Below are 13,907 nucleotides of genomic sequence, written 5' to 3' on the forward strand. Positions count from 1 at the left end.
GAGTAGAAAGTGGACAGTATTTTCACCATGTAAGGAAATGCGATCTTTTGAAAAAAGAACGAGGTCATTTTGTATTTTAATAAAGGCGGTTCCTTCTTTCCACTTACCTGCTTCTAGGAGACAACAGCAAAGAGCTGGCCTTGTTTTAGCAACCTGCATTGCAGTTTACATTCCCTTTAATCCAAGGCAAAGATTAAAGAGATCCCCACCCCTGCTCCAAGTCAATCTTGAAAGGCAAGTGTCTGGTTCTTACCTCATCTACCCACACCTGGAACCTGTCATGGTATGGACAAGTTGAAACAGTAACTTGTTCCTCCACCCAACAGTCTCGCAATACTCCAAAAGAGCAAACAATACTTTTTTATTATTTTAATTAATTTATTTATTTTTTGAGATGGAGTTTTGCTCTAGCTGCCCAGGCTGGAGTGCAATGGCACAATCTTGGCTCACTGCAACCTCTGCATCCTGGGTTCAAATGAGTCTCCTCCCTTAGCCTTCTGAGTAGCTGGGATTACAGGCATGCGCTATCATGCCTGGCTAATTTTGTATTTTTTAAGTAGAGACGGGGTTTCTCCCTGTTGGTCAGGCTGGTCTTGAACTCCCGACCTCAGGTGATCTGCCCGCCTCAGCTTCCCAAAGTGCTGGGATTACAGGCGTTGAGCCACCGCGCCTGGCCAACGATATCTTTTTAAAATGGGGTACCTGCAGGCCGGGCGCAGTGGCTCAAGCCTGTAATCCCAGCACTTTGGGAGGCCAAGGTGGGCGGATCACGAGGTCAAGGGTTCAAGACCAGCCTGACCAACATGGAGCAATCCCGTCTCTACTAAAAATACAAAATTAGCAGGGCGTGGTGGCACATGCCTGTAATCCCAGCTACTCAGGAGGCTGAGGCAGGAGAATCGCTTGAACCCGGGAGGCGGAGGTTGTGGTGAGCCAAGATCGGGCCATTGTACTCCAGCCTGGGCAACAAGAGCAAAACTCCCTCTCAAAAAAAAGAGCTTTTGACAAGGAGGCAGTACAGCAGTTAAGAGCACAGATATGGGGGTCAGAGAGATCTGGATTTAGATTTACTAGGTTGTGTATCAGCTGTGTGTTTTAGTTATGTGTGTATTTAGCTGTGCGTATTTCCTCTAAACAATGAGGTTAACAATGCCTATCCAATGTGGTGATTGTGAAAATGGGATAATGCACAAAAATACCTTAACATGATGTCTGGTAGATGGCAAAGAGGTAACTATTAAGATACCTCTGGTATTCACAGGTGACTCTACTAATGCAATACTTCTTAAAGGGACATTTAAACAACTACTGCTGTGATGTAGGGAATAGTCAAATATTTAGTTGAACACTCGCCTCTCAAGAACCACTTCTGGAATGTCGACAAGTTCCTTTAACTTCTCTCTGCCTCCCTTTCCTTACTTCCAAGTGGTGATAATGATTTGCCTGACAGAAATGCTGAGCGAAATCAGGTTAAAAACACTATGTAAACAACTGTAAAGGATTGCTTTTATTTTGAACTTAAGCTCAGAGGAAAAGAAACCAAAAGTATTTTAAATTTTATTCTATTTCTAGCACATTCTGTGAGGGCTTTAAAAAGAAATTTCTCTCTTTATAATTTTCCTTTCCTTTATTCTTTACAGAACAGTAAATCTGATTACTCAAGTTCTCAAAAATGAAAACTATATCTGGAATGTTTCAATTTTGCTCCCCCTGTTGGCCTGAGAGCAGGATAACACTGCCTGAGACTAACAATTCAAGACAATCTAAACATTTATTTTCATGGACTTGACTAACATAAAGACGTAATGGCATTCCACAGAAAGACCTAAACCACAGTTTCAGCTCTATCTTATATATATATATATCTGACAATTAAAAGCAATATTTATGTCTAATTTTTAATTTTTAACTATTAGGGTTCAAATCTAGAAAATTATACAAAGGCTAGCTGCATGCCATTCATTTTTCAAAATAATTACTTTTCAAAAATTCTGCTGTTCCAAAATTACGGCTGAAATCCACTGAAAGCACCCAAACTTGCAACTCCTATCATTATTTTTGTTTTGCTACCCCTAATTTTTACATTTTTTTTTTTTTCTTTTTGAGATGGAGTTTTGTTCTTGTTGCCCAGGCTGGAGTGCAGTGGCATGATCTCGGCTCACCGCAACCTCTGCCTCCCAGGTTCAAGCGATTCTCCTGCCTCAGCCTCCCAAGTAGCTGGGATTACAGGTATGTACCACCACACCTGGCTAATTTTTGTATTTTTAGTAGAGATGGGGTTTTGCCATGTTGGCGAGGCTGGTCTTGAACTCCAGACCTCAGGTGATCCTTCCACCTTGGCCTCCCAAAGTGCTAGGATTACAGGCATGAGCCACCATGCCTGGCCAACAATTTACTTTTACACTTAAAAGTTATATACACTGGCCAGGTGAGGTGGCTTACGCCTGTAATCCCAGCACTTTGGGAGGCTGAGGCGGGCAGATCACCTGAGGTCAGGAGTTCAAGACTAGCCTGACACGATGTGGAGAAACCCCGTCTCTACTAAAAATACAAAGTTAGTTGGGTATGGTGGCACATGCCTGTAATCCCAGCTACTCGGTAGACTGAGGCAGGAGAATTGCTTAAACCCGGGAGGCAGAGGTTGTGGTGAGCCGAGATCATTCCATTGCACTCCAGCCTGGGCAACAAGAGTGAAACTCCATCTCAAAAAATCAAAAAACAAAACAAAACAAAACAAAAGTTATATACACTGTTTTACCTGTGAATCACTTTTTTGTATTCAAAGTCTTAGATTATGTATATGAAAACTAATTTATTAAACCTCTGTACACAAAGATGAACATACCTGTACAGCAACCATATATGAAGAATGAAGTTACAAAAAAGTAAAAGTACTACTAAAACTGACGCATGTAAATCACTTATAAAAATACCCCAAATGGGATAAAGCTGCTCATCCCTGATTTTTCTCATTTGGTTGTAGGAGTTGAAACATGAATTTAAAATGGTAGAATTTTTTCTTTTAAAAAGTGATATATTAAACTTATATACAGGATAATTAGCAAAATGTAGAAAGGGAAAACAATGTACAAAAGACAGATAAAAACCATCACTCTCGACGGACAGTCACAATCCAAAAATAGTATAAACCTTAACAAACTCTCTCTAAACCAGGTCATATTCACATCTCCCCCCAAGTTTTGTCAGTGAGAATAAAATATAGTGAACTAGTGAGCTCAGTCTTTCTTTAAAATAGGCTTGACTTTGGAACACGAACCTTGGATAGATTTTTAAAAATGGGAGGTACAAACAGGAAAACCATTCTATCTCTCCACTTAATTAGTACTAATTAACGGAACAAAGTTATTAAATAGCTCTCAGTGCTAAGTCAAGCCGTTATTCAGAGGCCTTTTTGTTTTTCTGCTGGTTTCGGGGTGAGTTCTTTAACAAGCTTCTTATCCTGAGGTACATTCCAGTAGATTCTGCCATATTCTCAAATTCAAATGGCGTGATTCCAGTTGCAAATTTGCTCATGTCAGGTATAGGGCTATGAATCTTAGTGGCCGTTGAAGGACTGGTGTCTGCAGGAAAGAGCTTCCGGCTGTCCCCATTGCTGACGTCACAGTCTGGTACGACACTGCCATTATCAAGGGGGGCACCTTCAGGGTTTACTGGAGCCAACTCTGCCTTTTCCTTCTGACAAAGTGATGTCACCTCAGCATCTGGACTGGAGGCATGTCCAGCTTCTGACTTCTTTGTAAAAATTTCTGGCACCTCAGGCTCATCCAGCGTCTGCTTTTCAGATGTTTTTCCCTCTGGGACAGGGAGGTCCAGCTCATTTGGACAAGGTGATGAGGCAACGGAATTCCCAGTTAAAGGTGTGTCCACAGGAATGTCAGAGTCGCTGTTTACACTCTCGGCCTGCTCGAGAGCTGCCCAGATCCGCCTCTGCTGTTCTTCAAGTTCTTCTAGAGTCAGTGCGTCCTCATCCACAGCTCCAGATGCTGTTCTGGTCTGGGGTGAGTCACTGGGAGTCAGCGGCGGGGTGCCCTTGGGGAGTGGAGGGGTGAAGATGGGCGGAGGAGTTCCCCGGGGGAGTGGAGGAGTGTCAGGAGGTAATGGTGGTTGAAACTGAAAAGTTTCGCTGCTCAGAGAACCATGTGGTACCTCCACATCTGAAGTAAGAAAGTTAAGAGATACTTTAGAACTTGTAGTAGCATTTGGTTTTACTAAAATTTGTTATTTGCACTCAGGTGTATCCAGATATTCAATGGCCAAAAATAACTGGCTTAAGAGGCGGGACATTCTGGATTCTCAGGTGCCATGACCATTACCTGGTGTCCTCAGTCCACCTGAAAAGATCTGCAGGGAGACCTGTCAGGTTCTTCTGGTGCTAGAGGATATCCCTTGGGAGATCCATTTCTGTGCTGTGTGCATCATTTTAGATTGAGGAAATATGAGCAATTGCATGGAGACTTCAGAATTTCAAGGTAGTGCACTCTACCCAAAAATTCATGGCAGAATGCAGTAGGAAATTTGACCGGAGGTGCAGGCTGGCTACTGAGTGGGTGGAAAGCTAATGGGGAGGAAGTGAGGGGCAAGCCAAGTGTACACCTTGGGTTATTTCCTAGCTTTTTCTTTTTTTTTTTTTTTTTGAGACAGAGTCTTGCTCTGTCTCCCAGGCTGGAGTGCAGTGGCACAATCTCAGCTCAGTGCACCCCCCGCCTCCCAGTCAAGTGATTCTCCTGCCTCAGCCTCCGGAGTAGCTGGGATTACAGTTGTGTGCCACTACGCCTGGCAAATTTTTGTATTTTTAGTAGAGATGAAGTTTCAACATGTTGGCCAGGCTGGTCTCGAACTCCTGACCTCAGGTGATCCACCTGCCTTGGCCTCCCAAAGTGCTGGGATTATAGGCGTGAGCCACTGCGCCCAGCCTAATTCCCCAATTCTTCTTTTTTTTTCTGAGGCGGAGTCTTGCTCTGTTGCCCAGGCTGGAGTGCAGTGGCGTGATGTCAGCTGGCTGCAACCTCTGCCTCCTGGGTTCAAGCAGTTCTCCTGCCTCATCCTTTCAAGTAGCTGGGATTACACCGTACGCCAACATGTTCGGCTAATTTTTTGTATTTTTAGTAGAGATGAGGTTTCACCATGTGGGCCAGGCTGATTTCGAACTCCTCACCTCAAGTGATCCGCCCACGTCGGCCTCCCAAAGTGCTGAGATTACAGGTGAGAGCCACTTTGCCTGGCCCCCAATTCTTATCTCTAATCTAGATTGCTCACCTGAACTGCAGGTTCACCTATCTAACTGCCCACTGACTATCATCACCTATACGTTCTACACACACAACCTGTTCAAAACAAATGATCTCTTCCTAAAATGAGGACTATTCTCCCATCTGCTATTCTCACTAATGGCACCACCAGTGGATCTGCTTGTCATTTGAGAGTACTCTCTTTCCTTCCATCCATCCCCCAGGTCTTTGGCTCTTTGGGGTGCATGCTCTCCTGCTGGCTGTCATAGCCGCTACCTTGCTTCAGGCCCATTACCATTTGCCAAGAACATCAGAATCACCCCGACCTCTGGATTCATCTTCCTTGTGTCTGTCCTCCAAACCGCTGCCAGACTCATCACAAGTCTGGCCCTATAACCCTTCCCATCTCCACTGGAAACCCTTTAGTGCCTGCCCAGACCCCACAGGATGAAGTCCAATCTTCCTTTTTTTTTTTTTTTTTTTTTTGAGACAGAGTCTCGCTGTGTCCCCGGGCTGGAGTGCAGTGGCCGGATCTCAGCTCACTGCAAGCTCCGCCTCCCGGGTTTACGCCATTCTCCTGCCTCAGCCTCCCGAGTAGCTGGGACTACAGGCGCCCGCCACGTCGCCCGGCTAGCTTTTTGTATTTTTTAGTAGAGACGGGGTTTCACCCTGTTAGCCAGGATGGTCTCGATCTCCTGACCTAGTGATCCGCCCGTCTCGGCCTCCCAAAGTGCTGGGATTACAGGCTTGAGCCACCGCGCCCGGCCGAAGTCCAATCTTCCTCCATGGCCCTCTAGGATACAGTTTCCCTGCTTCCATCATGTTATCTCCTACTGCCTGGCTCAAACTCCAGCTGTCACCCTGCTGCTGGCCTGATGTGCTGTGAAGTTTCACTGTCCTGCATCTGCACTTCCCACTGTCTCAAATGCCCTCCTCCTCATTTCCTTGGTAAATCTCTGCATTCTTCCCTCAACAAGCAGTTCAGAGTTACCCTATGACTTCATTCAGCACAGATGCTGTTTTTCCTCTGTGTCACCATTACAGTCTGGAACCTGCTCTGTGGCAGCAATAGGTAATACTATTGTTCTGTAGGTATCACTGTGGGCCACCACATTTATATGAGAATGATGTTTACACATCTGCAATCCCGAGGTGACACAGAGTGGTAACTAGGGCAGCAATACTGTCTTATTAAGCTTTCTGTCCTCAGAGTCTAGTAGGGGGTCTGAACTTTATTCTATAGACAATAAGATTTGTGAGGAGAATAACATACTCTCACTTAGAAGTCAACTCACGGCCCAGCATGGTGGCTCATGCCAGTAACATTGGGAGGCTGAGGCAGGCAGATTGCTTAAACTCAGGAGTTCAAGACCAGCCTGGGCAACAAAGTAAGACCTCTGTCTCTACAAAACATACAAAAATTAGCTGGGCTTGGTGGCACAGGCCTATGGTTCCAGCTACACGGGAGGCTGAGGTGGGAGGACAGCTTGATCCCAGGAGTCTGAGGCTGCAGTGAGCCATGATTGTACCACTGTACTCCAGCCTGGGCAACCAAGCCAGACCCTGTCCCCCACCCAAAAAAAAGAGGAAAGAGTCCCTAGCACAAAGCTGAAAATGCCTACACAGAAGTGTATGGCCCTGGTGACAGGGGTGCCACCACCACAAATCCCCAAACTTCAAAAAATGACAACCATGGGCCAGTGCTGTGGCTCACACCTATAATCCCAGCACTTTAGGAGGTGGAGGCGGGCGGTTCACCTGAGGCGCCTGGCCAACATGGAGAAACCCCATCTCTACTAAAAATATAAAATTAGCCAGGCGTGGTGGTGGGCACCTGTAATCCCAGGTACTTGGGAGGCTGAGGCAGGAGAATCGCTTGAACCCAGGAGGCAGAGGTTGCAGTGAGCCAAGATCGCGCCACTGTACTCCAGCCTGGGCGACAGCAAAACTCTGTCTCGAAAAAAAAAAACCGAAACAAACAAACAAAAAAAACTTAGGGGAAATAATTTGAGCGCTTTGATTCTGAACTTTGAAGTCACTTTGTGCAAAATAATTTGATGTGAGGATTTAATCCCTTTGAACTTTAAGGGAATTTAATTCATGATCTTTTTTTTTTTTTTTAAAGGAAGGAAGACAGGGCTTCACAATCAAATTTGGGACAACTTACATGTTCACATCACATCTTTTTTTTTTAAATGGAGTCTTGCTCTCTTCCCCAGGCTGGAGTGCAGTGGTGCGATCTTGGCTCACTGCAACCTCAGTGAGCCACTGCGCCCAGCCAGCAAAACCCTATTTCTACTAAAAATATAAAAATTAGCCGGGTGTGGTGGTGCATGTCTGTATGTCTAGCTACTTGGGAGGCTGAGACAGGAGAATCACTTGAACCCGGAGGCATAGCTTGCAGTTGGCCGAGATTGTGCCACTGAACTCCAGCCAGGGTAACCAGGCAAGACTGCCTCAAAAAAAAAAAAAAAAAAAGCTAGGGAGGTCTCAGAGAGCAAGCCCTTTGTCCTGCTTTATGTTCTGGGAAGGCACATTTTCCTGATGGCCTGTCTTTCTTGGGTGGAGGAGTGATCTACTGGATTAATACTATTGGAAAGAGTAACTGGGAAAGCTTGGCCCAGCTTTGCTTTTCTTCCTCTTGGGAGCAAGCTGCCAGAAGGGTACACACTTTCCACTGCCTGTCTCAGAACACTGGCCGGATCAAAGGGGCCAGTCTGGATGCAGCACTGTTGAGACTGGGTGGGTCTGCTAATCCAGGAATGGGCCCAGGCACTGTGGCTCACACCTATAATCCCAGCACATAGGGAAGCAAAGGCAGGACCACTGCTTGAGCATGGGAGTTTGAGACCTGCCTGGACAATACAGTGAGACCCCATTCTATACAAAAAGGAAAAAAAAAAAAAAAAAAAAAAAAAAAAAAGGAACTCCCCTAATTCAGGAATGCAGCCAGCTGGCCCATCTAGCTCTCACACCAAGCTCTGGCTTCCAATTCAGCTTTTTTTTTTTTTTTTTTTTTTTGAGACGGAGTCTCACGCTGTTGCCCAGGCTGGAGTGCAGTGGCGCGATCTCGGCTCACTGCAAGCTCCGCCTCCCGGGTTACCGCCATTCTCCTGCCTCAGCCTCCTGAGTAGCTGGGACTACAGGCGCCCGCCACCGCGCCCGGCTAATTTTTTGTATTTTTAGTAGAGACGGGGTTTCACAGTGGTCTCGATCTCCTGACCTTGTGATCCGCCCGCCTCGGCCTCCCAAAGTGCTGGGATTACAGGCTTGAGCCACCGCGCCCGGCCTCCAATTCAGCTTTTATCATGGACAGCAGTGATGCTCTGATCTCCAAGAATAAAATAAAGATTTACTCTTTAGACAGTGCTCACAAAGGAGCTTCCCCTTTCTTACGGAATTCAGGAGCATACAAATGAGTCATAGCTTCTTGATGAAATCAAAGCTACAGGCCGGGCGCGGTGGCTCACACCTGTAATCCCAGCACTTTGGGAGGCCAAGGCGGGTGGATCACGAGGTCAGGAGATCAAGAGATCAAGACCATCCTAGCTAACATGTGAAACCCCGTCTCTACTAAAAATTAGCCTGGCGTGGTGGCGGGCACCTGTAGTCCCAGCTACTAGGGAGGCTGAGGCAGGAGAATGGCATGAACATGGGAGGCGGAGGTTGCAGTGAGCCAAGATCGCGCCACTGCACTCCAGCCTTCGTGAAAGAGCGAGACTCTGTCTCAAAAAAACAAAAAAAACAAAAAAAAAAAAAAGAAAAGAGAAAAAAAGAGAAATCAGAGCCGTAAGATGAAACCTACCCGAATCGAGCTCCATGTCGGCCGGGGATCCTGCTGAGTTGCTTTCCTTCTTCTGCTTCTTTGGACTCCCTGGGCTAGAGTGAGATGAAGACCTCTTGCTGCCAGACTTCACACCTGGCTAAAGGAGCAACCAAACCAAACACAAGTTAGGTGGGGTAGACAATGAATTAAACTCCATCCCTTCACTTAAAATGATGTAGAAAAGGCCGGGCGCGGTGGCTCAAGCCTGTAATCCCAGCACTTTGGGAGGCCGAGACGGGCGGATCACAAGGTCAGGAGATCGAGACCATCCTGGCCAACATGGTGAAACCCCGTCTCTACTAAAAATACAAAAAAAAACTAGCCGGGCGAGGTGGCGGGCGCCTGTAGTCCCAGCTACTCCGGAGGCTGAGGCAGGAGAATGGCGTGAACCCGGGAGGCGGAGCTTGCAGTGAGCTGAGACCCGGCCACTGCACTCCAGCCTGGGCGACAGAGCGAGACTCCGTCTCAAAAAAAAAAAAAAAAAAAAAAAAAAAAAAAAAAATGATGTAGAAAAGCGATCTGGAGATAAGTCTAGGTAACTGGTGAATTTCGCCACTGTTTTCCTTTTGGTTTGTCAAGATAACAAAGCAAGAAAAGGCTGTAATATGCTAATAATTTACAAAATCTCACAGACACAACATTTTATAGAGTACACCCTTAAAATCTATTTACCGTTTGGAAGTTAGAAGTAAGGTAATTGGCAAACACATCCTTCTGCTGACATGCCTGCATTGGTATGGAACCAAAGATCCTCCATTCCTAATAATGAAAAGAGAAGAAAAAAAAAAATCATGTATTTGGAAAATGTCATGTTTTGAGATTTTGCTCAAAGGAAGTACAGCAGAGATCTCAAATTACGTTTTTCCTTCTTATGTTACTTTTCCTTTATTGGGAATTAAGGAAAATAATGATGTGTTGAAGGAAAACTAAACCTGCCTGCAACATAATCAAGACTATGAATACTTAAAGACTACCTGACACAATCACTTGGCCAAAAAAGGTTCTACATACCGCAAGCAGAAGATGTAGGCAGGAGTGACTGCTATGGGGCCTCCCAGGCTCCAGTCTCTCTCCCATCAAGCACTGGCACTGCTAACAGGGCCGTTCATAGCCCACTTCTCCTAACACACTTACTCATGAGTTTTCCATCTTCTGCTCTTTCTCTTTCCAAATACAGCACTCATCTTTAAAGATTCCATACCGCTTACTTCTCTCTCCTCTCCAATCGCACATTCAACAGTGGTTCTCAGTAAGAATCCCATGGAACTCTTGTGAAACATAGAGGTTCCAGGGTTTGAATCAGTTAAGTCTAAAGATGGGACTCAAGAATGTACATTTCTAACGAGTATTCCCAGGGGACTGTGAAGTAGACTGGAAGCTGCACTGGCTTCCAGAAGCACTGATGGTTTGTATCATGCACTTCTGCCCGTAATGAATTACACAGTCTTGTGTGATTGACAACTTTCTATCTGCTCACTACACTCTTAACTTCAAGTCTTTGGCTGTTTCCCTACTGTCCAGTTCCTAAGAACACACTTTTTATTTTTATGTTTTTTTGAGATGGAGTTTCGCTTTCATCACCCAGACTAAAGTGCAATGGCGTGATCTCAGCTCACTGCAACCTCCACCTCCTGGGTTCAAGCGATTCTTCTGCCTCAGCCTCCTGAGTAGCTGGGATTACAGGCGCCTGCCACCACGCCCGGCTAATTTTCATATTTTTAGTAGAGATGGGATTTTGCCATATTGGCCAGGCTGGTCTCAAACTCCTGAGCTCAAGTGATCCACCTGCCTTGGCCTCCCGAAGTGCTGGGATTACAGGCATGGGCCACTGCGCCCGGCCAATAATACACTTTTTAAATAAAACAGTACAATAGTTCATTGTTGAATCTTGAGACCTAAGATGGAAGCTGGAAAAGAGTTAAGTGTGGAAAAACCATTCATATACAAAATGAGAAATTTTACTTTGAGGGGAAAAAAGGCAAGAATAAACAGGAGAGTTATAGTATATTTAGATTTATTACAGATAGAAACTTATTTCCTAGGTTAATTCTGTAAAATATATAATACTGTCTCAGAACAATCCATATTGTTAAAAACTTTTAAAATGTTAGAGTAGTTTTAGATTTAGAGACTCTAACCAATCTATTTTGGCTCCCTTTCTGAGGGCACAAAATCAGAGAAAACTGCTGTTGATGAATATAAGACTTCAATTAAGATTCTAGCAAGATTCTATATAGGAAATTAAAAATGTAAACAAGTGGCCGGGTGCAGTAGCTCACGCCTGTAATCCCAGCACTTTGGGAGGCCGAGGTGGGTGGATCATGAGGTCAAGAGATCGAGACCATCCTGGTTAACATGGTGAAACCCCATCTCTACTAAAAATACAAAAAATTAGCCGGACGTGGTGGCGGGCGCCTGTAATCCCAGCTACTCGGGAGGCTGAGGCAGGAGAATGGCGTGAACCCGGGAGACGGAGGTTGCAGTGAGCTGAGATCGCGCCACTGCCCCCCAGCCTGGGCAATAAGCGAGACGCAATCTCAAAAAAAAAAAAAAGTAAACAAGTAACACATTTATCCCTTTAAATAGTAACTACTATATAAGTTTGTATGTATATATGAATTAAGTAATTATTTTTTGAGTCAGGGTCTCGTGTGATCTCACCTCACTGTAACCTCTGCAATCCTCCCACCCCAGCCTCTCTAATAGCCAGGACTACACGCATGTGCCGCCACCCTTGGCTAGTTTTAAAATTTTTTGTAGGGACAAAGTCTTGCTATGTTGCCCAGGCTGGTCTCGAACTCTGGAGCTCAAGCAATCATCTTGCCTCGGACTTGCAAAGTGTTGGGATTACAGGTGTGAGCCACCATGCCTAGCCAACAAGTTAATATTCTGACCAATCTTTAACATAGTAATATCACATCACATGATAATTAAAAAAAAATAAATATACTTACATCTGGAATTCCTCTGGGAGTAGATATATTAAAACCAGGATAGTTGACCAATTTTGAGAGATCATAAGTGACACTTTTATTCTGCTGTATTTCTCCAATTTCTGTTTCCCCATCAGTGCTATCTATTACAGACCATAAAAAGTGTTAATATTGCTAAATGTCAATATATATCCCTCCCCAGACCAAAAGTACACCTGGAAAGTGCTTATACTCATGGCAACAGAATTAGTTTTGAAATGGCTTTCAATTTTAATTATAATTTTTCTAACCATTAGGACAGAATTTTTTTTTTTTTTTTTTTTTTTTGAGAAAGGGTCTTGCTTTGTCACCCAGACTGGAGTGTAGTGGCACTATGTTGGCTCACTATAGCTTCTGCCTCTCAGGCTCAAGTGATCCTCCCACCTCAGCCTCCTGAATAGCTGGTTCTACACGCACGCACAACCACACCAGGGTAGGCTGTGTATTTTTAGTACAGACAGGGTTTCACCATGTTGCCCAGGCTGGTCTCAAACTCCTGAGCTCAGGCGATCTACCTACTGCCTCAGCTTCCCAAGTAGCTGGGATTACAGGCGCCTGCCACCACGCTTGGCTAATTTTTGTATTTTTATTAGAGACCGGGTTTCACCATCTTGGCTAGGCTGGTCTTGAACTCCTGACCTCAAGTGATCCATCCACCTCGGCCTTCTAAAATCCTGGGACTACGGCCATGAGTCACTGTGCCCAGCCGAAACCTGCTTTTTAAAAACTCAATATTGCACAAAGATTTTGCCATGTCAGCTCATACAGATTTATTCCCACTCTTCATATGTTGCAGAGAGTCCACAGCTCAGAACTACCAATTTATTTAACCATTTTTCTTTTTTTTTTTTTTTTTTTTTTGAGACGGAGTCTCACGCTGTTGCCCAGGCTGGAGTGCAGTGGCGCGATCTCGGCTCACTGCAAGCTCCGCCTCCCGGGTTCCCGCCATTCTCCTGCCTCAGCCTCCTGAGTAGCTGGGACTACAGGCGCCCGCCACCGCGCCTGGCTAATTTTTTGTATTTTTAGTAGAGACGGGGTTTCACTGTGGTCTCGATCTCCTGACCTTGTGATCCGCCCGCCTCGGCCTCCCAAAGTGCTGGGATTACAGGCTTGAGCCACCGCGCCCGGCCTTAACCATTTTTCTTTAGGGCCTTAATGTTGTCTTAGATTTTTCACTATCATATTCAATGATACAAAAAGATTCTTGTATACATACAGTTTATTTTGCATATGTGTATCTTTCTAGAGTAGGTATCTAGGAGAGAAGTTCTAGACTATTAGAGGTTTTCTGTATTTCACATTTTACAGGTCTCCTGGCATTGAGGATCTATGTCTGTTATTACTGAGAAAGGTAAGAGCTTATGAGGACTGGCTGGAGAGTGATACTCTGGCCTAGACAGTACCTGAGCAAGCCCAGAAAACCATCAGATAATCTATGAACTCACTGAAATTTTAGTTCCTTCCTTGTAAAATTTACCAAGGAAACATCATCATGATATTTTTTTAGTTAGCACACATTAAAGAAGTCAGCCGTTCCTATCACATTTTGTTGATTCTTTAACAAAAAAAAAAAAAAAAGGAAACACTTAAGGTGACTTCTCTAACTTAAGATACTATACCTTTTCCATCATACAGTGCAAGCCCCGAATTCTCCAATTCAGCCTCTTTGAGCCACCCTGGTGGGTACCCTAGCTGGCGCATCCGATAGATAAAAGGTGGAAGACTCTTGTCTGTCACACCTAGTGCATCTTGAAGTTCCTCACTAAGTAAAAATAAAGGAGGAAGAAAAATAATGAATTCTTGTTTGCATGAAAACACATACATAATATTCTGTTTTGTTTTTTTTTTTGAGACGGAGTC

At 44.8% G+C, this 13,907-nt stretch overlaps 1 protein-coding gene across 7 annotated transcripts in view; it reads right to left on the bottom strand.

Annotated features, from left to right (window-relative positions):
* Window positions 1-2,792: 2,792 nt before the first annotated feature.
* ZCCHC8 (zinc finger CCHC-type containing 8) overlaps window positions 2,793-13,907 on the bottom strand; it is a 33,161-nt gene continuing 22,046 nt past the window's right edge. For all 7 annotated transcript variants that reach the window (XM_077955615.1, XM_077955613.1, XM_028830045.2 and 4 more), the window contains 5 exons: window positions 13,667-13,809; window positions 12,030-12,151; window positions 9,748-9,834; window positions 9,055-9,172; window positions 2,793-4,175 (listed from right to left, as the gene is read on the bottom strand). In XM_077955615.1, coding sequence (XP_077811741.1) covers window positions 3,397-4,175; window positions 9,055-9,172; window positions 9,748-9,834; window positions 12,030-12,151; window positions 13,667-13,809 — 1,249 coding nt within the window. In that variant the 3' untranslated portion in view covers window positions 2,793-3,396. The remainder of the gene's footprint in view (window positions 4,176-9,054; window positions 9,173-9,747; window positions 9,835-12,029; window positions 12,152-13,666; window positions 13,810-13,907) is intronic.

The sequence above is a fragment of the Macaca mulatta genome, chromosome 11 (genome assembly GCF_049350105.2).
Source record: "Macaca mulatta isolate MMU2019108-1 chromosome 11, T2T-MMU8v2.0, whole genome shotgun sequence".
Taxonomy (NCBI): Eukaryota; Metazoa; Chordata; class Mammalia; order Primates; family Cercopithecidae; genus Macaca; species Macaca mulatta.